Source organism: Gekko japonicus, unplaced genomic scaffold (genome assembly GCF_001447785.1).
Source record: "Gekko japonicus isolate JY-2015 unplaced genomic scaffold, Gekko_japonicus_V1.1 scaffold738, whole genome shotgun sequence".
In the NCBI taxonomy this organism is placed as follows: Eukaryota; Metazoa; Chordata; class Lepidosauria; order Squamata; family Gekkonidae; genus Gekko; species Gekko japonicus.
Window position 1 is genome coordinate 616,374 of NW_015173145.1, and position 26,470 is coordinate 642,843.

The 26,470-nt window shown below is 49.8% G+C and overlaps 1 protein-coding gene across 1 annotated transcript in view; it reads right to left on the bottom strand.

The window, feature by feature from the left end:
* Positions 1 to 26,470, bottom strand: part of APBB3 (amyloid beta (A4) precursor protein-binding, family B, member 3) — a 29,834-nt gene extending 3,364 nt beyond the window's left edge. Inside the window, exons 1-13 of the mRNA XM_015422314.1 lie at positions 26,401 to 26,470; positions 20,978 to 21,156; positions 18,816 to 18,892; positions 18,610 to 18,612; positions 18,432 to 18,492; positions 13,785 to 13,931; positions 13,269 to 13,396; positions 12,151 to 12,156; positions 11,955 to 12,069; positions 10,713 to 10,800; positions 10,406 to 10,489; positions 9,146 to 9,261; positions 2,010 to 2,198 (exon numbers count right to left, since the gene is read on the bottom strand). Coding sequence (XP_015277800.1) covers positions 2,010 to 2,198; positions 9,146 to 9,261; positions 10,406 to 10,489; positions 10,713 to 10,800; positions 11,955 to 12,069; positions 12,151 to 12,156; positions 13,269 to 13,396; positions 13,785 to 13,931; positions 18,432 to 18,492; positions 18,610 to 18,612; positions 18,816 to 18,892; positions 20,978 to 21,156; positions 26,401 to 26,470 — 1,263 coding nt within the window. The remainder of the gene's footprint in view (positions 1 to 2,009; positions 2,199 to 9,145; positions 9,262 to 10,405; positions 10,490 to 10,712; positions 10,801 to 11,954; positions 12,070 to 12,150; positions 12,157 to 13,268; positions 13,397 to 13,784; positions 13,932 to 18,431; positions 18,493 to 18,609; positions 18,613 to 18,815; positions 18,893 to 20,977; positions 21,157 to 26,400) is intronic.

Consider the following 26,470-nt stretch of genomic DNA (forward strand, 5'->3'; position numbering starts at 1 on the left):
TCCACAGTGGGAGGGAGGCTCTCACCCTGGCCGCTGCCAGCAGCAGGCAGTGGGGGGTCTCTCCTCGAAAATAAGGTTTCTCGCATGGCTATGTGTGGGGCAGGTCCCCAAAATGCCCCACTGTAACAACGGGTAGGCTTCCCAAGTCCCCCCGGGGGACGGGAAAACCCCCGCCCCAGAGGCCCGTTCCCCGCCGCCGGCGGATCAGGTCCCGGGGGGGATTCCACCCCGGCGTGCGCGTCACCAGGAAGTGACGTTATGACGCCGGGCACGCTGGGGGCGGGGCCACAGTCATCCGAGGGAAAACTCTATGGGTTTTCCCTCGGACAGTTGTGGCCCCGCCCCCAGCGTGCCCCGCATCATCACGTCACTTCCTGGTGACGTGCGTGCGACGCACGCATACTCCAGCCGCGGACCGGGAGTCCCCCAGTAAGTGAATTTTTTGACTTGGCAACCCTAGCAACGGGCCTGTGTGCAAGGCTTTGACCTGAGACTCTGGAAAGCCACCACCGGTCAGAGTAGACAACAGTAACCTTGATAGCCCAAGAATGCCATACTAAGAGGAGTTACACCCTTGGTATAGCTCTCCTTAGAAGGGTACTGTCAAGACCTGGCTTTGGATAAGGCAGCTTCTGTGGTTGCCAAATGCCTCACTATGCAAGTGAGAATTTTAATTGCACTTTTCCCCATCTGCTGAGATTTGGCAGGGAGGATAATTTGGATGAGGGGTAAAATCTCTGAGAATTTCATGTCCGTTGATGTGTCGGGGGGGGGTGGTAGTTAGAGCTAGGAATATGTGCTGCTTTTAAACTGCCTGTGGAAGGGGAATCCATTCTCCTATCTCCCTGCAACGTGGTAGGTAGGATCCCATGAGGTAGGGATTCAGTGCCCGAAGATTACATCCAGAAAACGAGTTCTCTATTTAAAACAAGGGAGTGAACAGAGTAACGAAAACATATAAAGAAAATGATTTTTAAAAAATTAACCAACAACTAGAGTGAAATGTTTGCACACACTCTTAATATACAGAGCATGGCCCTAGCCAGAGCATGAACATGCCTAATGTTTTTGTCTTGCTGTTTCTTTGCCGGCACAAACCTGCCTTTCTGCCTGTGAGGTAGGCCTGTCAAGGTTGAGGCAGGCTATTCTGTCATATGTGGGGGAAGAGGCTGCATCAGTGTCTACAACAGAATAAGTGAGAGCAGGCCTGTAGCTACTGCGGGGCCTGCGGGGCCCTGCCTCCCCGTGATTTTTATGGGCCCCACTCCCTGAGCCTCGGCTTTCCCTCCCCCCTGGGCCCCCTCCCCCTGATTGCCTGTCACACAGTTACAGCATTGCACTCACAAATATGAGCCGGCCTCTCCCTTGTTGAGCCCCATCTACGATGAGCTGAGTCTCTTCAGGACCCAGCAGCAACCGGTGGTTGACCGAGTCACACACACATTGGTCGGATTGCAGCCGCTGCAGCAGTTCGCTCCCCCTATTGGATTTTCTGTGCCAGGCTTCAGAAGTGATCGCCGGCTCAGGGAAGGAGGGAGGACGCTTGATCCTCGTTCTCCTTTTCAACGTTCCTAGACCTCTGAGGAACGTTAGTGTGTGGCGCTGTTAACAGTCTATTAACATTGGGATCCTGGCTCGCCTCAGAGGAAGGGTCTAGTGGGGGCTGGGTGGGAGCGCGCCAAGCAGACCCCCCCCCTGCCCTGGAGCCTTTGATTTAATTAGCTGGTGCCCCCCCAAGGCCCCCTCTCCTCCCCAAATCCCTAGCTACGGGGCTGAGTGAGAGTCTTTGCTGATCCATGGTCCCAGCTTTTAAGCCCCTGGAAACTGTGGAGGGGTATGCGCCGTAATCTGTGGGGACTGGGACTGGTTCAGGATCACAGCTACAAGACCGGACTCCAAGACCTCCCAGGAGAACTATCTATGTCAGGCAACCTGGAGATGTGGGATAAAAGCCTTCCTGCTCTGAAATCCTGCTCAGAAGCGACCTTCTGAGGTATCGTGGCATTTACCGTGCACGCCGCCTGGACCGCTTCTGAGATCGTGCCTGCATCTGGCTCACACCAAAAGGCCGTGCACTGGAAACGCTGCCGTCCCATGTCCGTGATGAGTGCGAAGGTGTGGGCGTCTTTCCCAATCCCGATGAAAGTCACATAGCGAACCTGGCATTCCCAAAGGCAGGCATCATCTTCATCCTCAACCTCAAAAGAACACACACACGCACACAAATCCAGTGAAGTGAGATGAAAATATCCAGAGCACCTTGTCACATTTCACTTCAGTCCTCTTTTTAAGTAATCGGTCTTGGTAACATGCATCTCAAATTGAATCTGAGTATCATGTGGAAACCTTAACCATTCTGATAGCCCTTGACAACTTTGACTGGAGTTCAGATCAGTCGTCTTACACTGTCAGGATGAAACATTCAAGGCCAGGGGTCCCCATGGGCACTATGATTACCGCCAACACCTTTCCTGGCACCCACCAAGTGTTTTGAGAAAGTGGGGCTTTTGGTGAGGCCAGGTGGGGCTTTTGCTCAGCAGGGCTTCTGATCAGACACTGGAGTTCTGATTGGCTGCGCAGATTTTTTTTTTAATGTTGCTTCAGCAGCAGCTGCCACCACAGCCAAAGGGTTTTCACTGTGTGACTGAAGGTAAGCTGCGGCAGCCATTTTGTGGCTGACCCCGCCTCCTGCAGCTGCCATTTCACGACTGCCTCCATTACGCTGTGTCAGAATTCCAGAGGCACCTGCAGGCTCAAAAAGGCTAGGGACCCGTGGTCAAGGAGATAACAAGAGAAATGAACTGACACAGACCAAAACTTAGATGTGGAGATACCAAAACCAGCACAGGAAGATTTCACTCTCCTCAGAAGATTTAGGATCATCACTGATCATAATGGAAGTTATGTTCTTGAAATTCATTAGCAAATGTGATAGACCAAAAGCGAAGGAGAGAACTAAGTGGGTTTAAGTGCTTTTTATTGGATCGCCGCCATAGTGGTTTTCAAGACTCGAACAAGAGTTGTTATAGGTAGATCTCTCACTGCACTACTGAGGGTTTTTTGAATTTTGTAGCCCAAAGTTTTATGGTGGAAGGGATCAAAAGTCCGTGAGAAGCAGAAAATGTTTCCTTTTTAGCAAAACAATGAAGGGGGAAATCTCTTGGGCTGCTAAGATACAGTTTCATAATGCTGTGGCCCACCCAACACGCTTCAGGTTAAAATCCCTTCTGTGGGGATTCCCTAAGGGATCCATTTAGGCTTGCCAAGTCCTCCCGGGGGGGCGGGTAAACCCCCGCCCGAGAGGCCCGTTACCCGCCGCCGGCAGATTGGGCCCCAGGGGGAACCCCACCCCCAAAGCACGCGACATGCCCGGCGTCAGCACGTCACCTGGAAGTGACACAATCACGTCGGGCATGTTGGGGGCAGGGCCACAATAATCCGAGGGGAAACTATGGTTTCCGGGTGATGTAATTGCGGCGCACGCACGCTTCGTGCGCACACATGGACTCCCGGACCAGCGCTGGACTCCCCCGCTCTTCATAAGGTAAGGATTTGGCAACCCTAGATCCATTCCTAAATGTATTAATTTTGTTATCAAATAATGTTATGTTATGTTGTTTCATAGACTGATTCTGTACGCCTGAGAATGAGTTTTAATCCAAAAATGGGTTATGGCATTTTCTGAAAACACACGATTATTTTGGCACTTCTTGAGATCCTCCCCTATCTTACTTCCTTTATTAATTGATGCTTTCTGTCATCCCCCCCCCCGCCCCAATTACATTACTGAGCAGTTGAGTAAAATGCTGCCTTCTCCCATTTCTGTCCAGATCTGTAAACAGAAGGGCTAGAAATGTTTTTAAACAGGAGCTGAGAATTCTAAGCAGGGCCTGGAATATCTCTGACCAAGATGCCCTCTTTACCTTTTGCTTTCTGTGTGGGCAGATGGGTATGAAGCCTGAACTCTCCCAAGAAGCTAAAATTACTCAACTGAAGCTATCGTACTTTGGTCACATTATGAAAAGATAAAAGTCACTGGAAAAAGACAATAATCCTAGGAAAACTAGAAGGCAGCAGGAAAAGAGGAACACCCAACATGAGACAGACTGACTCAAGCAAGCAAGCCACGACCCTCACAATCAAGCAAGCCACAACACCACCCTCACAAACAAAAAAGCCACAACTCTCCCAGGACATTTCTTTTCTTTTTTTAAGCCCCCGGAGGGGATTTTCTATTGCATTTTTTGGTAACACTACAAACTACAACAGAAAATGGGAGGGGGAACTACATTTATAGGATAAAGAAAGATACCCACTACTGACTAAAAACCCAAGAGAGGAGATCATCCCACCAGTTTAACCATACATTTAGTCTTAATCCCGTTCATTTTACTATCAACTGAGTCAAGGTTAACATTATCTTTTCCAAATCTTAAGTTTAACCAGGGGTCATTTCCTGCGGGAGCGCACAGGAGCAGAGCTTCGGAAGTAAGGAGCCCAGGGGGTGGGCACATGCAACAAGCCCCGCCCCCTGCTCCCAGCAGCCCTCAATCAGGCCATGAGGAGCAAGAAGCAGCCAGGTAAGTTGCAGAGCCCCCCCCCATCCCACCTTCAGGTACAAGCTCTCCTTCCTCTGTGAGGGCCAGAGGTCATTTCAGGGGGGATCGCGGAGGATCGCAGTTCCCCCGAGTGAGGTACGGGGCAGGGCACATGATGAATCCCGGCCCCCTGCTTCCGGCTGCCCCGCTTCCGGCCCTCATTCAGCCAGGAGGAGGCAGGAGAAGAGGGAGGGTAAGTTGCTTCCTCCCTGCCTCTCCCCACCCCTGCCTGCCTGGGGCCAGGGAGGGCCTTCGCGGGGCTTCCTTGCACTCCCTCCGGCCTTGCAGGTCCACCGCTGGGCCCCTCATGGGGCTCGGCAGTGGAGCTGCAAGGCCGCCAGCGGCGGCCAGGACCATTGGGGGCGGGGTGTGTGGCCTTATGACACACTTCTGGTGATGTCAGGGGGTGTGGTATATGCTAATGAGTTATGCTAATGAGTTCCCCTACCTCTTTTTCTACGAAATGACCCCTGAGTTTAACTGTCATACATTAACACCCCAAAGCATCTCACTTCAACATTTTTAAAAGGCACAATTCAGAGTCCTTCAGCCTTTACTTCTCCTTGCCTAGTCTCTTCTGAAGCTTATAAGGACTTTTAGGGGTTGCCGCCCCTTTCTCTGATAGAGAGTCCTCCCCGGAGGATTCCAAGTCCAGCTCGCCATTGGACTTACTGTCCTCCCCTTTTTCTCCTTCCTTCCCTGGCCCTCCCATCTGGACTCTTAAAAATTCCCGTGCTTTCTGGACAGAGTCAGTCTTTTCTTTTTTATCCTTGATTTTGAAGGTTACGCCTTCTGGAGTTAACCATCTATATCCAATTACATTTGTCTGTAGAAAAAGAATTAATTCTTTATATTTCTTTCTCCTTTGTCTTATTTCAAATGGAATGTCTTTTAACGTTCTGATGGTATTCTCCCCCACTTTCAGGGGTGCTCCAGGACATTTCAAAGGACATTGATTCATAAAGTCACCATGAGTCGGAGGTGACTTGATGGCTCTTTACACGTGCAGATGGGTATTATTCAGGGCTATTTTTGGGCAGGAACGCACAGGAACGGAGTTCCGGCTGGCTCCCAAGTTGGCCATGCCCAGCAGGAACTCATTAGCATAATAGGCCACACCCAAGAGCAGGAACAAATTAGGATTGGCTACATTAGGGGTGTGTGGCCTAACATGCAAAGGAGCTCCTGCTCCAAAAAAAGGCCCTGGGTTTTGACCACAAACAAGGTAAACAGAATAACAAGCAAAAGGTGGGTGTGGCTGGATAACCACACTTCTGGTAACATGGGGGTGCGGCCTAATGTGCTAATGAGCTGTGCTGTCAGGGATGTGGCCAATATCCTAATGAGTTTCTGCTGTTGGCTGTGGCCTATTATGCTAATGAGTTCCTGCTGGGCTTTTTCTACAAAAAGAGCCCTGGTTATTTTCAAAATTATGTCCCACTTCTCCAGTTACATACTGAGAAAGTGACGTGCAAAAGCTCACTGAGAGAGACCAGTAAAGTAGTCAGTCTCCAGTCGGTGCAGGCATAATTTCCAAATGGAGACAGGACAGATCTCCCTGGCCTCAGTTCACTGCCCTTGCCACTACTACAATTAATAACTGGCAGCACAACTATTGTATAAATCTCTGGTCTTGCTTCAGAGTAGTTACCTTTAAAGATTAGGTGGTGCAGACACCTTGCATGATTTTTATGAATGATTCATATTTGATCCCAAAAAGGGGAAAAAATTATAGACAGAATTTAGCTGCATTTTCTGTGACTGGAGGATTATGTGCCAAATAAAATTCCATGCCATTCTCCACTTCAAAAGCACTCGGGAATTTAAAAAGGCAGTGTTGTTGTGTCTGCCACCCCAATCTGAAAATCATGTTGAGGAGCTAATAAAAGGTCGATCCCCACCAGTCCGGGTTTCGCCCGGGTCATGGGGTGGAGACGGTACTGGTCGCACTGACTGACGATCTCCGGAGGCATCTGGATCGAGGTGGAGTGGCGGCACTGGTGCTGTTAGATCTGTCGGCCGCTTTTGATACGGTCGACCATCAGTTGCTGGCCCACCGCCTCGCCGACGCGGGGATTCAGGGGCTTGCCCTTCAATGGCTGGTCTCTTTTCTCCAAGGTCGGGGACAAAGGGTGGCGATAGGGGATCAGCGGTCCCAGAGGTGGGCCCTGGAATGTGGTGTTCCTCAGGGGGCAGTGCTATCCCCGATGCTGTTTAACATCTATATGCGCCCCCTTGCCCAGATTGCCCGGAGTTGTGAGCTGGGCTGTCACCAATATGCTGATGACACCCAGCTGTATCTGATGTTGGGCGGCCAGTCAGACTCCACCCCAGATGACTTGCATAGGGCGTTACATGCTGTGGCTGGGTGGCTCAGGCTGAGTCGGCTGAAATTAAACCCGGCAAAGACGGAGGTCCTGGGGCTGAGTCGGATCGGTTCGGGGCTGGGGCTCCCTCTCCCGGCCTTCGATGGGACACCTTTGGTGCCAGCGTCGGAGGTTAGGAGTTTGGGGGTGCTCCTGGACTCCTCACTAACGATGGAGTCCCAGGTAGCAGCCACTGCCAAGTCGGCATTTTACCATCTTCGGCTGGCAAGGCAGTTGGTTCCCTTCCTCGACCGGACTGACTTGGCTACGGTGATCCACGCGACGGTCACCTCAAGGCTAGACTACTGTAACGCTCTCTACATGGGGCTGCCTTTGTCGCAAATTCGGAAGCTGCAACTAGTGCAGAATGCTGCAGCCAGGCTGTTGATGGATCTTCCTAGACGAGATCACATCCAGCCTGTGCTGAAAGCGCTGCACTGGTTGCCAATAGCGTACCGGGTTCACTTCAAAGTGCTGGTTATCACCTTTAAAGCCCTATATGGCCAGGGACCAGCCTACCTAAGGGACCGCCTTACCCCACATGTTCCCCCAAGGGCACTACGGTCGGGGAGCCGGAGCCTATTGGAGGTACCGGGCCCCCGGTCCATCAAGTTGACTATGACCAAGAACAGGGCGTTTTCGGTGGCGGCTCCTATCTGGTGGAATGAGCTCCCAGAGGAGATCAGGGCTCTGCGGGACCTAGCACAGTTCCGCAGGGCCTGCAAGACGGAGCTCTTCCGCCAGGCTTTTGAATAGGAGCCGCCGCCACCACTAGACCACCAATGCATCAGTATACCATCGACGCCCGGGAGGACATCTGGATATGGGCAAGACTGGGACGCTTAGAGGACCGCCATCTTGGTTTTAGCTAGATCTGTTTTAGATAGGTTATACACTATGATGTAATTTTAATATTTTGTATTTTTTCTACTGTTTTACTGTTTTATTAATTATATGTTGTTAGCCGCCCTGAGCCTCCGGGGAGGGCGGGGTATAAATACAAATAATAAATAAATAAATAAATAAATAAATAAATAAACTGTTAGCACTGGCGAGGTGGCTGGTTTTCCAAATCTGTATTTAAGAAATTAAGTCCAGTGGACATGATCCAGCCAAAGCAAAGCAGTTTTACCTACTGATGCAAGTGATTAACTTCTGGATATCCAGAAGTACTGCCCAATGAAGCACAAGACTGGGTGCACAATCCAGCCCAAATCATGTACGTGCTTCACATTCTCCCACTGAAATCGAGGCCTTGCATGTATCCTACCAGAACCATCTACCTGCCTATCATGTTTCTGCTCCACTTACAACATGGCTGTCTGTAATTTACCAGATAAAAAGGAGGCAGCCCTAATCATTGTGCATCTTGGCAGCATGTTTAGACCCAGTACTTTCAGAGCATGACAAAGGGTGTGTGGTCATATTCACTAGCCTTTAGTGCCTGATGAGTTGAGGAGCTGTATCTGAACTTTGAGCATACACATAGTTCAGAAATGGGTTTGAGCGAGGGAGCCCGGCTACAGTCATTGGGTTTACAGTCCACCTATAGATCTAAACAGCATGATAAAAAGTAGAGACATCACCCTGCCAACAAAAGTCCGCATGGTCAAAGCAATGGTATTCCCAGTGGTCATGTATGGCTGCGAGAGTTGGACTATAAGGAAGGCCGAGCACCGAAGAATAGATTCTTTTGAACTATGGTGCTGGAGAAGACTCTTGAGAGTCCCTTGGACTGCAAGAAGAACAAATCAGTCAATCCTAACAGAAATCAACCCTGACTGTTCCCTGGAAGGCCAGATAATGAAACTGAAGCTCAAATACTTTGGCCACCCAATGATAAGGGAGCACTCACTGGAGAAGACCTTGATGCTGGGAAAGATTGAAGGTCAAAGAAGACGGGGACGGCAAAGGATGAGATGGTTAGACAGTGTCATAGATGCAACAAACATGAAATTGAGCAAACTTCAGAGGATGGCGGGAGACAGGAGGGCCTGGCGGGATCTGGTCCATGGGGTCGCGAAGAGTCAGACTCGACTGTGCGACTGAACAACAAAAATAGATCTAAAATGATGGTCAGACAGAAGAGCTAAGCCATGGCATGCTGGACCAGACGGGTGTGCTCCATCTTTTGGACAGAGGGGAAACAGCTGACATGGCCATCGCTACCAGGAACCTTACCTCAGTCTGCTCTGCCTGCATCACCGAATCTGAAACACTGACGACAGATGGAATCCACTGTTCACGGCCACGGCTGCCCATCAAGTCTTCAATGGCATTGTTCAGCACATCCATCCCTTAGGAGAGCATTCAAAAAAGAAGCATGTAAGCCAGAGCTCTTCAGCCAGAGCTTTTCACCAGCCCCCAAGCTCTGGAGTCCAGGGTGGGATCCTGTTGGAGTAAGCACTTTCAGATGCTGACGAGCCAGCACAAAGATCCTGTCGACTCTACATCCATTTCTGTGTGGAAATCATGGCCCTGAAGATCTCCGGGGTTGTGCTGTCTCAGCAGTGTCCTGACCACTGAGGCGGGGGAAGGGATGGATTCCTTCCTCTCCCAGGTGAAAAATGATCCCCAGCATCGTTGTGTGGCTGCTGAGCATTGTTGATAGCCCCCAAAGTACAGGTTTATGTTGCAGTGCTGCTCAGCAAAACAGGCGCAGAAGAACTTCCAGTGTAAAGTGACTGACTAGAATGTAACGGTGGGCATCCTTATGGTCCACGGTAAGATGGTTCTCATACAGTTGGATAGCACGTGATACAGAAAACCTTGCTAAACCTAAGTGAGTCCAGGTCTTGTCAGGATGTAGATGGGAGACCCCCTTCCTTAATGGAGACAAAGGCCAGAATAATATGGGTGAATTACGTTTTTGTGACAGGACAGGGTGTAGGTTCTGCCTCTCCCTAAGAGTAACCAGTGAGATGTGACAAAATGTCGGGGAGAGACAACTGGAAAACACCAGTCAAAAGAGCAGTTGGGAGTTGGCAACTGGGGAGTTGAGAGGGAAAAAGATCTGATTCAGTGAAGGTGGGGCAAAGATCAGCTTAAAGCAAGTTGACTAAAAAGAGTCCATTTGTAACAATTTGCAGTGACAATGGCCTGACCTACTTGTAAGAGAGAGGTGTAGAGGGTGGTAGGCACTCTCTGTGAATGGAGAAGGGGTTTCCTAATACCTTTCTCCATCTCCAACATGGTTTTAGCTGGACAGGAGAGCTAAACAGGACATGCTGAGCACTGTCCCTAGCAAGGCTGAGTGAGGCACTGACAAGAAAAGGAACCTTGCAGGATTCCCACGGTGGACACCTTCAGATACCCCTTTCTATGCCTACTCACCACCAACTCCTCTCTATACTGAAATGAGCTAATGCTTCTAACAACCTCATTTGTGGCATCACGGAGTAACCTGTCACACACGAACAGAATTCAGTGAGAATTACCTACCCATAGCTTTGGACACTGGTAAGCTGCCGATATACAAAGCTTTGTATTTCTGGACAGACTCTCTCACGGCATCCAGGATGTCAACTGCCAGGAGCAAGAGAAAGTACTTCACACTAACGTTCCCAAGGTGACATGTTAATAAATGCTGTGTTAAGCGATCTGATTTTTCACATTATACAGTTTCTTTCAGGTTATGACAAACAGGGCAGTTCTTTGGACTAAGGCTCAGGAATAACACCACCACCCCTGAAGTTCTGCTGCAGTGGGGAAAATGGAGAGGGATTTGTGCAATTTAAGAGCCTGGTACCTTGCAGAGGTAAGTCATCTGGTGTTATGGGTTCCAGAGTGACAGATCGAGTGAGGCTGTTACTTGCTACTGCCCGCTCAGCCATAATCTGCAACACAAAGAAAAGCCATTAGAGATTGGGATCTCCTGCAGGCTGCTGGGAACTGATGGGACAATGCCCCCCCCAATAGTCTTCCTGAACCAGAAGAGTCATGTTCATGGCAGGGAGTAATTTGATGTCCCAAGAATATGGTCAGCAACTAGACTGCCAACAGGAAGCCCCCTTGCCTTAGAAGAAGAAGAGGAGGAGGAGGAGATTGGATTTATATCCCGCCTTTCACTCGGAGACTCAGAGCATCTTACAAACTCCTTTCCCTTCCCCTCCCCCCAACAGACACCCTGTGAGGTAGGTGGGGCTGAGAGAGCTCTTTTGAGAACTGCTCTTTCAAGAACAGCTCTGAGAGAACTGTGACTGACCCAAGGTCATCCAGCAGCTGCAAGTGGAGGAGTGGGGAATCAAACCTGGATCTCCCAGATTAGAGTCCGCACGCTTAACCACTACACCAAACTTTAATAAGTGTGCCGGATGCAGCTGTGTGCTGCCTGAACCTATGCCTCTTTACGCAGAAGAATCCCCCTTAGTTTGATGGGACGCACTCCCACAGAAGTGTGCATAAGACTGCGGCCTTCTTTGCAGCTTTGGTCCATCCCCCCCCCCCCCCAACCCCCCCCCCCAAAGGCTAGCAGTCCACCTTATTGAGAGCTATGAGGACGACTGGGATCCAATGCTCCCTCTAAGCTGTGGAGTCTTGTGAGCGTAAATTCTACTTGGTGAGCTCCTGGCATTAAAGCTGTGAGCGAGCGATTGGGCTCCTGCATAAATTAGTTTGCTCTGGAGCCCTCCCTTCCTGACCTAAGACAAAAATCTGAGCTGGAGGCGAAAAAAACTGTGAGCTAGCTCACACTCACTCAGCTTAGAGGGAACTCTGCTGGGATCTCAGGGAATCTTTCAGGTGGAGTGACCGTATCAGTTGTCCCACACACACACACACACACACAAAAACGATGCCACAGTACAATGCTGTGGCAGTAGAAAACAGCAAGAGTCCAGGAGCACCTTAAAAACTAGCAACATCTGTGGCAGGGGACGAGCTTTTGTGAGTCACCGCTCACTCCTCCTGATTCATCATGTGGTGTAAGTCCCGGGGCCAGAGTGGAGGGTCCTCCCTCCCTCAGATGGGTGCGTGGAGTGAGGAGGCCTACCTTGGAGCACATTTCATGCAGCGCCTTGGCAATGGCCTTGGCAGGCACGTTGCAGTGGAAGACGTGGCACTTCAGCATACACGTATCCTTGTCACTGGCCACGAAAGCAAAATCCCTGCAAGCAGAAGGAAGTCCGGTGAGTGAGGACAAGGCTCTGAGCACCGGTCGTTTGTGCCAGAGGAAGAGTGGGCCTCACCTGTCCCTTAGGCAAGCGCAGCATGTGAGGAAAGAAAGAAGACTGGTTAATGCGGAGCCGCGGGAGGGACAGCTGTGTTGTGGGCCAGGACTCCCACCCGGCAGCATCTGATCATCCTTTAAGGCAGGGCTCTTTTTGTAGAAAAAGCCCAGCAGGAACTCATTAGCATAACAGGCCACACCCAAGAGCAGAAACTCATTAGGATTGGCTACATTAGGGGTGTGTGGCCTAACATGCAAAGGAGTTCCTGCTACAAAAAAGGCCCTGGGTTTTGACAACAGACAAGGTAAACAGAATAACAAGCAAAAGGTGTGTGTGGCTGGATGACCACACTTCTGGTAACACGGGGGTGCGGCTAATACGCTAATGAGCTGTGCTGTCAGAGGGTGTGGCCTAATATGCTAATGAGTTTCTGCTCTTGGGTGTGGCCTGTTATGCTAATGAGTTCCTGCTGGGCTTTTTCATTTCATTGGGAACATTTGGCTATACAATCTCAGGAGAATATATAGTTGACCAGAGAGAAGTACTACTGGACATGTGATTGCACTGGAGGTTTCGTTTGTATTTTTGCCCAGTGGTTTAACTTTGGAACAATTGTTTTCTGGTCTTTATTTCATATGTTGTATATGTTTGATTGTATATATTTTTACATATCAGCCGATATGTTCTATTTGCATTAGACCTCCGAGGAAGGCCTGTGAAGGCCGAAACGTGTTAGGTCTACTTCATCAGCCTTTGTATTTTTATATTTCTATATGAGGTATGAATGGGCCCTTATTTGTTGTTTTAATTTGTGTTTCATAAATACATGTATATTTTTGTATGTTTCATAATTAGATTTTTAGAGTTGGCCCTCTTCTATCCTTGACTAACCTTTTTAGGTTCTGACAGCTGTGTTGTGGGCCAGGGCTCCCACCCGGCTGCGTCTGAGAGGCCGAGCGCCAGTCTTTTTGTCATGCGCAAAGCCCACAAAGGAGAGAGAAGGACGGCAGAATGGACGCTGCCTCCCCTCCACTGCCTCTCACTGGACCTGTGGCTCAGCACTCCACTTGACCCTGCCCTTCGAATTAAGCTCGGGCAGCGCGGTCCCTGTCCCAAGGGGAGAAGCCACGACTCACCTGCCGTTGTTGCAGCCTACCCCCCAGACGCGGATGTTGATGATGGGCTGGCTGTGGAGGAGGCTGTGGTCCAATGGGTCTACCAAGCTCATGGTGTCCTTCTTCAGGATCATCACCATGTTCTGGCCCTGGAAGGGGAGACTAGAGGACTGTGAAGGAGGCTATGGGAACGTCCTTACGGAAAGCTTCCTCCACACCCTTCCCCCACTCATGGGAAAGGTCTGGGATTGGGTACGTTCGCCCCAGGCCATTCACAACTGTTTAATGGCATCTGCCTGTGATGCAGTGGAAGGAAGGGAGTCCCCCAAAAGCACCTTGCCTGTCAATGTGCCGGAAGGGCAGGAGCGGAGGCACCAAGCAAGAGGTGCATGCCTCCACCCTGGGAGAGTGTCACGGCAAACGAGAGAGCCTGCAGATCCAGGAGAGGAATGGCTCCCGTTTGCAACGTGGCCACAGAGCAGGAATCAGACAGGCCTCAAGTTATGGCCCCTGGAGTCCCATGCCTTTGGCACTCACCTCACCCCATCTGTCCGCAGGGTTCCAGCTCTCACACTTGCTCTGAGAGAGTTGCTGGATGCAGTTGTTCACCGCAATGCTGCTTTTGCCAGGGGCCAGGTCCTCCTCTGGAATCTCCACCCAGCCTAAGGAGCGCACAACGAAGCACTAGCAGGAGAGAGACGCAGCAATCACTGTAACACACGTCCCAGTGCCCACACGCACACGCACACCACCCCCTTTAGCCCTTCATCAGCCATTCTCCCCTATGTATTTCTCACACTTAGTAGAAGGCTGTGGTCACACAGCAAGCCTACCATAATTTGTTCCCGCTGTAGATTTGATCGGGGATATTTTTAAGCGGGTTCAGATGATCACACATCCCTTGCCCAACCGCTTGCTTTGCGCGACAACGCTCCAGGCACTGTCCAGACAAAAATTCTGCGCATGTGCACATATGCGCAAGCATGCGCACAATGGTGAAAGTCGCAAAAAAAAAACCTAATGGAAGAAGGACGTTCAGACGACCTAATCGCAATCATTGCAAGAGATGGCTTGTCCAGATAGGCCGATCGCTAATTCAAAGTGCAAGTACCCGGAAAGTAGTCGATTTTCACGGTGTCGGACAAATCGCTAGGGAACCGGGAGGGGTCGCGCGAATGAGCCCACTTCGGTGTGGGAGACGGATGTGGGCGTCTGATCAGCAATTTTAAATGTGAGAGGGAACAGCGGCGAAACCCAATCCAAATGACTGTGTGACTACAGCCAAAGTTTGGACTGGTGTAGAGAACCAGCGCAGCCCAGTCCTGTCTGGCCACCAGCGGTAGTGTGCTGAGAAGATCTGCATCCGCTGTCCTGTTCCATGTGGGGTGGGCCAGTGCCCGGGATAACTGCCCTTTCTGCTATGCCACATGGCTTGTGGTAAAGGTAAAGGTTCCCTTGCTCGAAAGCCAGTCGAGTCCGACTCTAGGGTTGCGGTGCTCATCTCCGTTTCCAAGCCGAAGAGCCAGCGCTGTCCGAAGACGTTTCTGTGGTCATGTGGCCGGCATGACTAAACCCCAAGGCGCACGGAACGCTGTTCCCTTCCCACCGAAGTGGTCCCTATTTATCTACTTGCCATTTCTTGCTTTCGAACTGCTAGGTTGGCAGGAGCTCGGGCCAGAGACGGGAGCTCACTCCGTCATGTGGCACCCTTGGGTCTCGAACTGCTGAACTACCGACCTTCCACAGCCTGCAGCTCAGCGTCTTAACCACTTGAGCCACCGCAGCTCCTGCTTGTGGTAAAGGTAAAGGTCTCCCTTGCTCAAAAGCCAGTCAAGTCTGACTCTAGGGTTGCGGTGCTCATCTCCGTTTCCAAGCCGAAGAGCCAGCGCTGTCCGAAGACGTTTCTGTGGTCATGTGGCCGGCATGACTAAACACCAAGGCGCGCGGAACGCTGTTACTTTCCCACCGAAGTGGTACCTATTTATCTACTTGCAATTTCTTGCTTTCGAACTGCTAGGTTGGCAGGAGCTGGAACTAGAGACGGGGTACTTCCTCCCTTTTATCACCCAATCTTTTGTCCTTTCAATGCCAGGCTAAAACCTTCTCTTTTTGTGCAGGCATGTTTGAATGCTGGTTTAATTAAGCTGGTGTGCATGGTCTCTTTTCTTTAATGCTCTGCAGCTAAACGCACACAGAATTCTTCTATATCTGAGACCTAGCTCTAATCTAGTCCTCATGTTTTCCTAATTGACAAGGGCAGTGCAGTTACCAGCATTCCTTACCCTTATTTATTGGTTGATGAAGGTTCGAGACTGTCAGAATCAGTGTTCCCTCTAAGCTGAGTTAGTGTGAGCTAGCTCACAGGTTTTTAGCCTCCGGCTCACACATTTTTGTCTTAGCTCACGAAGGATGGGGCTCCAGAGCAGACTAATTTATGCAGTAGCCAAATCAACTTGCTCACAATTTTAATGCCAGTAGCTCACAAAGGAGAATTTTTGCTCACAAGACTCCACAGCTTAGAGGGAACATTGGTCAGAATGGTTTCTACTGTTAAATGATGAGTTTATAATCCAACTTGATCCTCTTGTTGTTGCTTGTGATGTTTATTGTTGTTAATATCATAGGACCTTTTCTGCTTTTCAAAATGGAATTTTGTAATGAACTTTTAACTGCTGCCACTCTTTTACTGACTCAGGCCAGATTGCTTTCTGCTGCGAGGGTTTTTTTTTGGGGGGGGGGGTTAATAATTTTCTGCCACTGCTTCACTGTACTGACTTCTGTTAATTTTAGAGATGTAGCATTTGTAAGTTCATATCAGGTGTTGCAAAAAAAATAATAATGGGATATATTCAGGAGAGAGTTTGCCAAAGACAAGCTCGTAAAACAGTATTGATGGGAACGGTTGGTCCCTCTCTCCTACACTCCGGGAAAATCCTTCAGTAAGAGTAATTTGACTGGAAGGGAGGAAATAATTTTACTTTTTATTAAAAGTTGCATTCTGGTGTTTTTCTTCAATGGAATCCTTTTTTTCTCCACTCTGACCTACACTGTAATCTTGCTAGTTTTGTTATAAATTGGACTCCAATACTGAATTGTTGCAAGGATGTTGAATTCAGCTGAGTTGGATTAACTCTGGTTAGACTAATTTGTTTCCCCCAAGGCAGAGCACCTCCATTATTTTTATGCTGGTCTGGCAAGAGAGATATATTGTGCAAGAACAGATCCCAAAATGCTCAGGCTGGTAAATGGGGTAGCCTCTGTTGCCTCCAGCTTTCATAAGAAGTTCAGTTATTAACTTTAATGAATCATGTTAAAAAATATGCACATACCAAAAAGCCTGGTCATGTGATTGTAACAAGATTCTCACTGAAGATCAATGGTCTGCTATATGGCACACCTCTTTCTCCTCCTCGTCATCAGCTCACATTAGGCTACAATCCTACAAGATTTTATCTAGGTGGTAAATCACACCCCAAAAACTAGCTCACATCATACCTTCTAACTTGGCGCTTTGCTGGAAGGGCTGTGGAGAAGTCAGAACCTTTGCCCACTGCTGGTGGAAGTGCCCTCGAATAAATGAGTTTTGGACCAAAATCCTTCAGCACATCGCACAAATAACTGGCCATTCCATAACATTATCCCCTGAAACAATTCTTTTGCATCATGAAGATGATCCGTCAATACCAAAGATCCGTTGGGAGCTGATACACAGCTTGTTGACTGCGGCTCAGACGATATTAGCAAGGCACTGGAAGCTACAATCGTTACCCTCCCTATCAGAATGGTACTCAAAGATCTGGGATCACTTAATAATGGGAAAGAGCACAAACAGAATGCTCCAATCAGACATACACCCAAAGCAAACAGACTTCACTGAGACATGGTTTCCATTCGTCACACATGCTCTTGATCAAGACATTGTTCCTCCAAATCAAACATACCGTCAACTACTTCTAACCTCTTCTAACTTCTCACCGTATAACAATTACCTCTCTTTTCTCCTTTTCAAAGGCAATAGGTTCAAAGCATCCAATTACAACCATAGCACTTGCCCTATCGTATAGTTTCATATCACATTCTGGATTCTCTAATTTGAATTCTCACTGAAGATCAATGGTCAGCTATATGGCACACCTCTCTCTCCTCCTCGTCATCCGCTCACATTAGGCTACAATCCTACAAGATTTTATCTAGGTGGTACATCACACCCCAAAAACAGCAATACAGCTGATGTATAACACAAAGCTTTGACATGCATGCTATAAGGTTTATAAGGTATTGTGTGTGTAAATGTGTTATACATTTGTTACTTAAATTTTAATTCCCTTGTTATATCAATAAAAGTTATATTAAAAAAGGGGGGTTCCACAGCTTATCCCAGCTCTGGGATCGCCCAGCATAGTGCCTGTGGGCACCCTGCAGCCCGCCAATACCTTTTCTGGTGCCCACGAAATGTTCTTAGAAAGTGGGAAGAGCCAACAAGGCTTCTGATTGGCTGGGTGGATTTTTAAAATCTCTCCTTTGGCAGCAACTGCCCCCACAGCACAAGGCTCTTTGCTGTGTGACTGAGGGTAAGTTGTGGCAGCCATTTTTGTGGCTGGCTCTGCCTCCTATTTAGGTTGGCCAGGTCTTACCTGGCCGGTGACAGGGGGCTCCCAGGTCCTGTCCAGGATGTTTGTCTCGTTGCCGACATTGGGAGCGATGCTCTAGGTTTTGGGCAAAACTCTATGGATTTTGCCTTCAAAACCATAGAGTTTGCCCAAAAACTAGAGTGTCACACACGCCCCCGACGTCAGCAACACAATGACGTCACTTCCAGGTGACGTCATTGTTTTGGGGACATCACATGGCAATGTCCCTGTTTGGGGGTGGGGTTTCCTCCACCGGCCAATTAGCTAGCAGCAGATCTAGGCCCCTAAAAGCAGGGGAACCCCTGCTGGGACCCGGGAACCCTACTCCGTGGCCGCCATTTTGTAGCTACACCCACCACAGTGTGTCAGAATCCCAAAGATACCCCGTATGTTCCAAGAGGTTAGAGACCTCTGTTCTATCTTCCTCCCAGGAAATGCCTCACCTACGCTGGGCTCATCCGCCTTGTGCCAAAGAAAGGGGCTTCCTCAGTCAAGTCAGAGTTCTGAGCCAAATTCCCCCCCCCCCCCCCCCGGCCCCCCCCCCTGACTGTACCTTGGATCCTGGCTCTGCGCTGACTTGATGGCGCTCCTCCCCAGGCCATGGCAGTGACGTCCTGTAGCCAGGAGACAAGCAGAGCAGAACAGTGACCAGCAGCGCTTCTGAGCCAACCCTGGTGAACGTCTCTTCGTCTCCACAGCAAAGGCGGAGTAGCAGCCATGAAACTGATCACCTTCTCAGCTCCACCTGAACTCAGTCTCTACTGGGCTTCATCCAAAATACATTATTTCCTATCAGATCTACAGATAACATGCTCAGCCTATGCCCTTCAGCCCCGTGGGAAGGCCACAGAAATCAGGGATCCCCCCCCCCCAATATTCATTCAAATGAAACGTGGTATGTGCATTTGGCAAAGCGGCCCCATGCAGCCAATCCTACCTTCTGGGAAGTGACGCCATCGGACTTGGGATGGGTCTCTCCACTGGCACACGGTTTACTTTAGCAGCCTGGAGTTCCTGAGGGGGGGGAAAGCTCATGAGAATTCTGTCCTTGACGTGAACTTGGAAATACTATGGCACCATATTGGGGGGGGGCCTCATCTGAGCAGAACATTTTGTAGGGAGCCGCAAAAATGCACCTGATTCCCCGGAAGCCTGATGGGGGCCATATTGCTGGGCTGATTCCTCCCACAAACCCACACTGCAGATGGGTATTAATCACAGATAGCAGACAGCAGAAGAATCTCCAGCGGCAGCAAGAGAAAGATTCTTTCTGAGTCTCAGGAATGCTACTGGTAATCAGGCTCAGGAACCCTGCATACGGCTGCTCCCTAAGATCATATGGAACTAATGCAGGCTCCTCCTCCTCACATTATTGGGTAATATTTGTGAAGAATTGTATCAGCTTATAGTGGAGTGGACGAGCAATTCAGAAACGGGTTATTGCGCCGCCAGAATCTATACCGTTTTCTTCTAGACGGCAAATTCTATGGAGAATTACAAGTACATGGACAGAGCCAAGTCTTAATGAACAACAATAGGGTACCCCAACGGATTAGCCGATCTTGCAGCAGTAGATAAAATCATTATGGAAAATCAATAGGTCTGAGCATTTACGACATTTAATGGCCTCATCCGATGCTAATGTCGCTGTCCTAAACATATTTACTTGGAAGCACTATTTTTTTTTAAATTACATTGTTTGTTTTGAATGGCCAGCAAGTAAAACATTCAATCTAGTCTCCTCGCTTCACTTTTCTGTCTGTTGAACTGGAGGGATGCCATAGTTGGCCTAGGGCAGCAAGCAACCTTGGGCTGGCCTTGATTTGGCAGTGCCATCCTAAACAGTGGTGCACCATTGAAGTCAATGGGCTTAGAAGGGTGTAACACTGCTTTGGATGCTACTGTGATTTATCTCACCCACCTGTATGCCCTCTGAGTGACATCACCAGTCTTTTGGTGTCAATTTTGAAAATAATGTCTTTCAGGGCTCTTTTTGTAGAAAAAGCCCAGCAGGAACACATTAGCATAATAGGCCACACCCAACAGCAGGAACTCATTAGCATATTGGGACACACCCCTGACAGCACAGCTCATTAGCACATTAGGCCACCCCCCCATGTTACCAGAAGTGTGGTTATCCAGCCACACCCACCTTTTGCTTGTTATTCTGTTGACCTTGTTTGTTGTCAAAACCCAGGGCTTTTTTTGTATCAGGAACTCCTTTGCATGTTAGGCCACACACCCCTAATGAAGCCAATCCTAATGAGTTTCTGCTGTTGGGTGTGGCCCAGAGGTCATTTCGGGGGGGAACGCAGGGGAACACAGTTCCCCCGGGTGAGGTACGGGGGCGGGGCACATGACGAAGCCCCGCCCCCTGCTTCCGGCCGCCCCGCTTCCGGCCCTCATTCAGCCGGGAGGAGGCAGGAGAAGAGGGAGGGTAAGTTGCTTCCTCCCTGTCTCTCCCGACCCCTGCCTGCCTGGGGCCAGGGAGGGCCTTCGCGGGGCTTCCTTGCACTCCCGCCGGCCTTGCAGGTCCACCGCCGGGCCCCTCATGGGGCTCGGCAGTGGAGCTGCAAGGCCAGCACCGGCGGCCGGGAGTGTTGGAGGCGGGGGGTGTGGCCTTATGACACATTTCCGGTGATGTCAGGCGGTGTGGCCTTATGACACACTTCCAGTGATGTCAGGGTGTGTGGCATATGCTAATGAGTTATGCTAATGAGTTCCCCTAGCTCTTTTTCTACGAAATGACCCCTGGTGTGGCCTGTTATGCTAATGAGTTCCTGCTGGGCGTGGCCAACTTGGGAGCCAGCCGGAACTCCGTTCCTGTGCGTTCCTGCCCAAAAATAGCCCTGATGTCTTTGTTGATCTGTATGACCTAGACCACACAGAATCATTCAAACATAGAAAATGCTGTTCAGTGGAGCGGACACGACGAGTACTGCCCATGGGCACTTATAGCACCATGAGAGTTTTTTTTAAAAAAACACTGGATAACATGGAAACAGCCCTAACTATGAAGACAGAGAGCAATTACTGGTTATCTACATTATTGTTATTGATCACATGGGTAGTACTGAAAACGTGCAAAACGTGCTTTACCGTTTCTAATGACGTAGCCTCCCCACTGGATCCTAAACCAGTGGCGCATGATGGGTGTTGCCACTGGGTGGTGCCTGTGGGCACATGCCAGTAGTAGGTCCCTGAGGAATCGCGGATTTTCCTCCATCCTGGTGGAAGGTCAAGATCTGCCTCCAGATTCTGGTCGTTCCATAGGTTATCTAAGGATAGCGGAGAAGAGACAGCATGGACATAATTTCACAGTTCTGTGCCACCGATATATTTGCCCAATCCCTCATCTAGCCCAGTACTGGAACTCCCATGATGCATGGGCAGTCCCACCTTTTGCTTCCTTCTAGTTTGAGAATAGAATTGGCCAGGGATGACTAGAGATGTGAAGGCCCGGGAAAAAACCAGAAAACTTCGGGGAAAACCAGTTTATTTCCGTTTTTCCCCTGAGCCTTAGAAAAGAAAAGAAAATTGATTATGGAACATTTTATTTTAACATAATGAATAAAATATTTTAAGACAAGGTGTTCAAATATTTTCCAAATCATTTCTAAAATATATATATATATGGTATCAGATTGATCTAATTTCTGTGCACTGAGGGCAAGCAAGTCCTAGGTTACAAACTGAACTCTCCAATGCAAGAACAAGATGCATTTCTTCCTTTAGGAGGTGCGATTGTCAGAAGAAAATAAAAAAGTTTCAGTATTGTTTTTGCATGTGGGTGGGTATTCTGTTTGTAATAATTGTTTGGATACACTCTATTTTTAATATGCTAGTTGTGATAATTTCATGCCAAGTAAAAATGTCCATAGTCATATTTTATGTTCCTAAAGTAACAGAATGACTTTCAATCTAGAAAAGACAAAAGAAATGCTAATGTAGCATTTTTTCCCCATTTTTCCAAAAATTTCCGTTTCCCCCCGAAAAAACCCGGGGAAAAAACGGGTTTTTCTCTGAGCTTCAAAATTTCTGGAAATTTTACATCTTTAGGGATGACCACTTTCTGGGCCATTTTCCAGGGGGAAAGCACTTACTGACTGATTGCTTCAAACTGGGATTTCCATTGGGCAAGAACTCTCTCACCCTTCCGGTCTATCAGTATTTATACTTTGTGCTTCTATACGCATATTTAACTGCATATTTGTAACTGTTAAGTTTGGGAGGCAGATGCAGCTGAGCTGAACACCGACGTTTCAAGCAGGGACATCTGCAGGGAAACTCCTGATGGTTGGTGATTTGGGGTCTTGGGCTCCTTTTGCACAGTCCTGTTCTGAATGCATCAGTGCTTGAAGCAAGCCGTGTCAAGAAGGTGGCAAAAAAAACCCCTCCTTCTCCACAGTTAGGTTCCCCACTGCAGATCTCTGAAACTGAGGAGTCAACCAAGTCAAGGACCACTAACAGACAAAAGGAAATACTTCCTTATTCAACAAGTTATTAAAACGTGGGATTTGCTGCCAGAGAATGTAGTGATGGTGATAGGTGTAGAAGGCTTTCAGATTCACGGAAGACAGGTCTATCAGGGGCTAGTAGTCATGGTGATTAAAGGGTACAGAGCAGGCACCCTCTAAATCCCAAAGCCATGAGACAACATCAGGGGAAGGCCTTGGCCTCTATGCTTGTTGTTGGCCCTCCAGTGGAACTGGTTGGCCACTGTGTGAGGCAGGATGCTGGACTTAGATGGACCCTCACTGGTCTGATCCAGCAGGGCTCTTCTTAAGTTATTATGAAGGCCTCAGCCTCTGTGCCCTGTTGTTGGCTCTCCAGAGGAACTGGTTGGCCACTGTGTGAGACAGGAGGCTGGACTAGATGGACCCTCACTGGTCTGATCCAGCAGGGCTGTTCTCAAGTTATTATGAAGGCCTCAGCCCCTGTGCCCTGTTGTTGGCCCTCCAGAGGAACTGGTTGGCCACTGTGTGAGAAAGGATGCTGGACTAGATGGACCCCTGATCTGATCCAGCAGGGCTCTTCTTAAGTTCTTATGAAGGCCTCGGCCTCTAGGCCCTGTTGTTGGCCCTCCAGAGGAACTGGTTGGCCACTGTGTGAGAAAGGATGCTGGACTAGATGGACCCCTGGTCTGATCCAGCAGGGCTCTTCTGATGTTCTTATGAAGGCCTCGGCCTCTAGGCCCTGTTGTTGGCCCTCCAGAGGAACTGGTTGGCCACTGTGTGAGACAGGATGCTGGATTAGATGGACCGCTGGTCTGATCCAGCAGGGCTCTTCTGATGTTCTTATGAAGGCCTCAGCCACTATGCCTGTTCTGGCTCTCCAGAGGAACTGGTTGGCCACTGTGTGAGACAGGATGTTCAATTAGATGGACCGCTGGTCAGATTCAACGTGGCTCTTCTTATAGTTATATGTTCAGACTATTTCCCTGATATAAATCGTCTTCCCCCCTCCATGAAGCTACATTTTACTCAATAGAGCGGGGAACACATGAACACATGAAGCCGCCTTATACTGAACCAGACCCTGGGTCTGTCAAGGTCAGTTTTGTCTACTCAGGCTGGCAGCAGCTCTCCAGGACCTCAGGCAGAAGTCTTCTGCATCACTTTTAATGGGAGATGCCGAGGATTGAACCTGGGACCTTTTGCATGCCTTTGTGCCACAGCCCCTCCCAAGAGAAGAGGGTGTATCTGTGTTTTCCTTGCGGGAGGGGTTAAATCAAGGGGAAAGCATGGGAGGAAAGGGTTACAGGTCCTCCCTCAGCACTGTTTCCCCTGTCTTAGGAGAACAGCCATGGCCCAGTGATCAGAGGGTCAGCTTTGCCTGCCGAAGGTTCCTGGTTCAGTCTCCAGTTAAAAGGAACAGAGAAGAAGAAGAAGAGGAGATTGGATTTATACCCCGCCCTTCACTACGCAAAGGTGTCTCAGAGCGGCTTATAAACTCCTTTCCCCTCCCCTCCCCAGAACAGACACCCTGGGAGGTGGGTGGGGCTGAGAGAACTCTGACACAAACTGCTCTTTTTCAAGGACAGCTGTGCCAGAGCTTGTGACCGACCCAAGGTCACATCAGCAGGTGCAAGTGGAGGAGTGGGGAATCAAACCCGGTTCTCCCAGATTAGAGTCTGCACACTTAACCACGACACCAAACTGGCTGTGGAAAGACCTAACTCTGCCCCAAACCTTGCTTGCAACAGGCAGTACTCATGGGGGGGGGGGACTGTGTACACCTCCCACTCATAATCATTTTCCCAGTCAGAATGTTGCCTCCCAACCACAGTGGAGGAGGTACAGAATCTCCTCCACTGGGGGGCAAACAGCTCAGGAAGAGCAATTTTGAATGCATGAACGGACAAGGGGGGGGGAGGGCGAAGTGGTCACTTCCTTTACTCAGCCTCTTCCCACAGTCGCTCTTTGGTCTTCAAAAGTCAGGAGACAGTTTGCACACTTCCTGTCACGGCAGGACCAGGGGGCGTGACACAAGCAAGCAAAAGTCCAGGAACAGTCCGAGGTCAAGCTGGGCAAATCAGGTAGCAAGGTTCAAGCAGGTTTAAATCACAGTCCAAAAGCAGGGTCAGACATACCAAAGTTTCAAGTCCATAAATCACAACAATACCAGAGGAGTCAGAGATGAACGCAGGGTCAACAAAGCCAAAGGTCAAAAGCCGAGGATCAAGCCGAGAAGAATTCCACAAGGTCTGGAGCAGAGATGCAAGGATTCAGGTCCTGAACAAACGACGTTGCCAGCACAAATGACTGCTGGCAACAGACTTGCATATATACAGTGCTAGCTAATCAACTCATTAGCTAGCCAGGAGTGAGGACAGGATCCTGTCAGTAATCAGGGCTAAGAGATCTTCTGGCACGCATGCGTGCATTCTGCCTTCGCTCTCTCAGCTGTTGTCTTCTTACATTCCTGAGCCTGGTTACAGGTGGAGGCGAGTCTGATGATGAATTACTGGGCTGCAGCAGAGACTGATCCCTTGCAGGTGTTCCCTGGGAGGCTCTATCCTCCTCACCACTTAGATAGCTTTCAGCTACAGGATCCAGTCTTTGCCTTTCTGCTGCAGTACTGTCCTCAGGAGCCTGTTCAGGGTCCTCAGGAGCCTGTTCAGGGTCCTCAGGAGCCTGTTCAGGGGCATCAGCAAAGGCAGGCATGACATCAGCAGGGGCAGGCATGACACTTCCCATGTATCGTCTGTTCTTCCCTCAGACTTCCTGGAACCGAATGCGAATGATGCGTTCCATGTGCCCCAGTTTGACTCATCAGCTTGTCCCAGGCATCATGGCATTCAGAAGCCACAGTCAGCCAAACGCTTCTCGAATGCTAATTGCACGCTGGGTGCCATTCACACTGCCAAAACAACTGGTTTCCTTTGCAAAGGACGAACAGTCTACCTTACATGGGACAAGACGGCTGTGCGATTTTAAACATGGGGAAATGGTGAGGAATATAATGAACATGGCCTTAACAGCCAATGAGGAAGAGCCCGTTTCCCCTTGGAAGTCCTCGAGCGCAGGACCAGCGGCAAACACAAATCCAGAAGCGCAGCCAGGTGCTCCTGCTGTAGGACTGCCAGGTGCAGGGCTGTGACCGTAACCGTATCTGCCCCAGTGCACACCGCCAAAAATAGCCGGAGGTCAGCGTGCCCCTTCTGCTTTAGTGTCCTGGTGATTCTCCCTATGCAGAGGGAACAGAAGGGGAATAATCCATCACCTGCACTTCAGTTCCATATCACAGGCCCTGCTGCCTCCGCCTGCCCATCCTTTGCAACAGTTCAACTGGCAGCACAGGAGGGAACACCTCCCGCCCAAAGCATTGAGAGTGGAGAGGTGCCAACTGACCCCATTCCTGCCAGTCGCACAAGCATGCCTTTGCGGTCATCTCCTGACTGCCGGCCTCCCCCCCACCCCCACAGAAGACTGTGCCCAAGATAGTGAGCTGGGTTAGCCATTTAGCGAGAGGCCAAGGGGGGGGTTCTCCTGGAGGGCCACTCTGAGTACCGCCTGGCCTGCTTCAAATGGCTGTCTTCGCAGAGGCTTTCTCCAGCTGGGAGGGAGATGCTGTTTCCAGGCAGCAGCCCCGCTCCTTGCAGCCCGAGCAGTCGGCTTCCTGTTGGGCACAGCGGCTAACCTGTGCAGTAAACTGCTGGCTGCGAGCAGTGTGAGGCCTGTCACTCTGGAGAAAGCGGCCTCTGGGCCACAGCGGTTGAGTGTGCAGCCGCCATCGGGACGGAAACCAGAGCCCAGTGCAGGGAAGCAATTGATGGGGGGGGGGGGGGGAGGGACAAGCTGGGCAAGTCAGTAGGGAGCTCTCCTAAGTGCTGACGAGCTTCGTCCAACTGGCTCCCCGTCAATTCGTCCAAATTAGGAATTGGGGGTTGCTGACGTCCCACCTCAGCCCTAGAACTTCGAGATGGAACCGGTTTAACATTCCCAAAACAGGATTCCCCATCACGGCTTCACATCTCCCGGCCTCTGCGGTTGCAAAGCAGTGATCGGCCCCGAACTCACCAAGAGCACAGCATGACGTCAGGAAGCCAGCATCATCGTGCAGCTGAAACAGAACTTGACTTAACCCCAT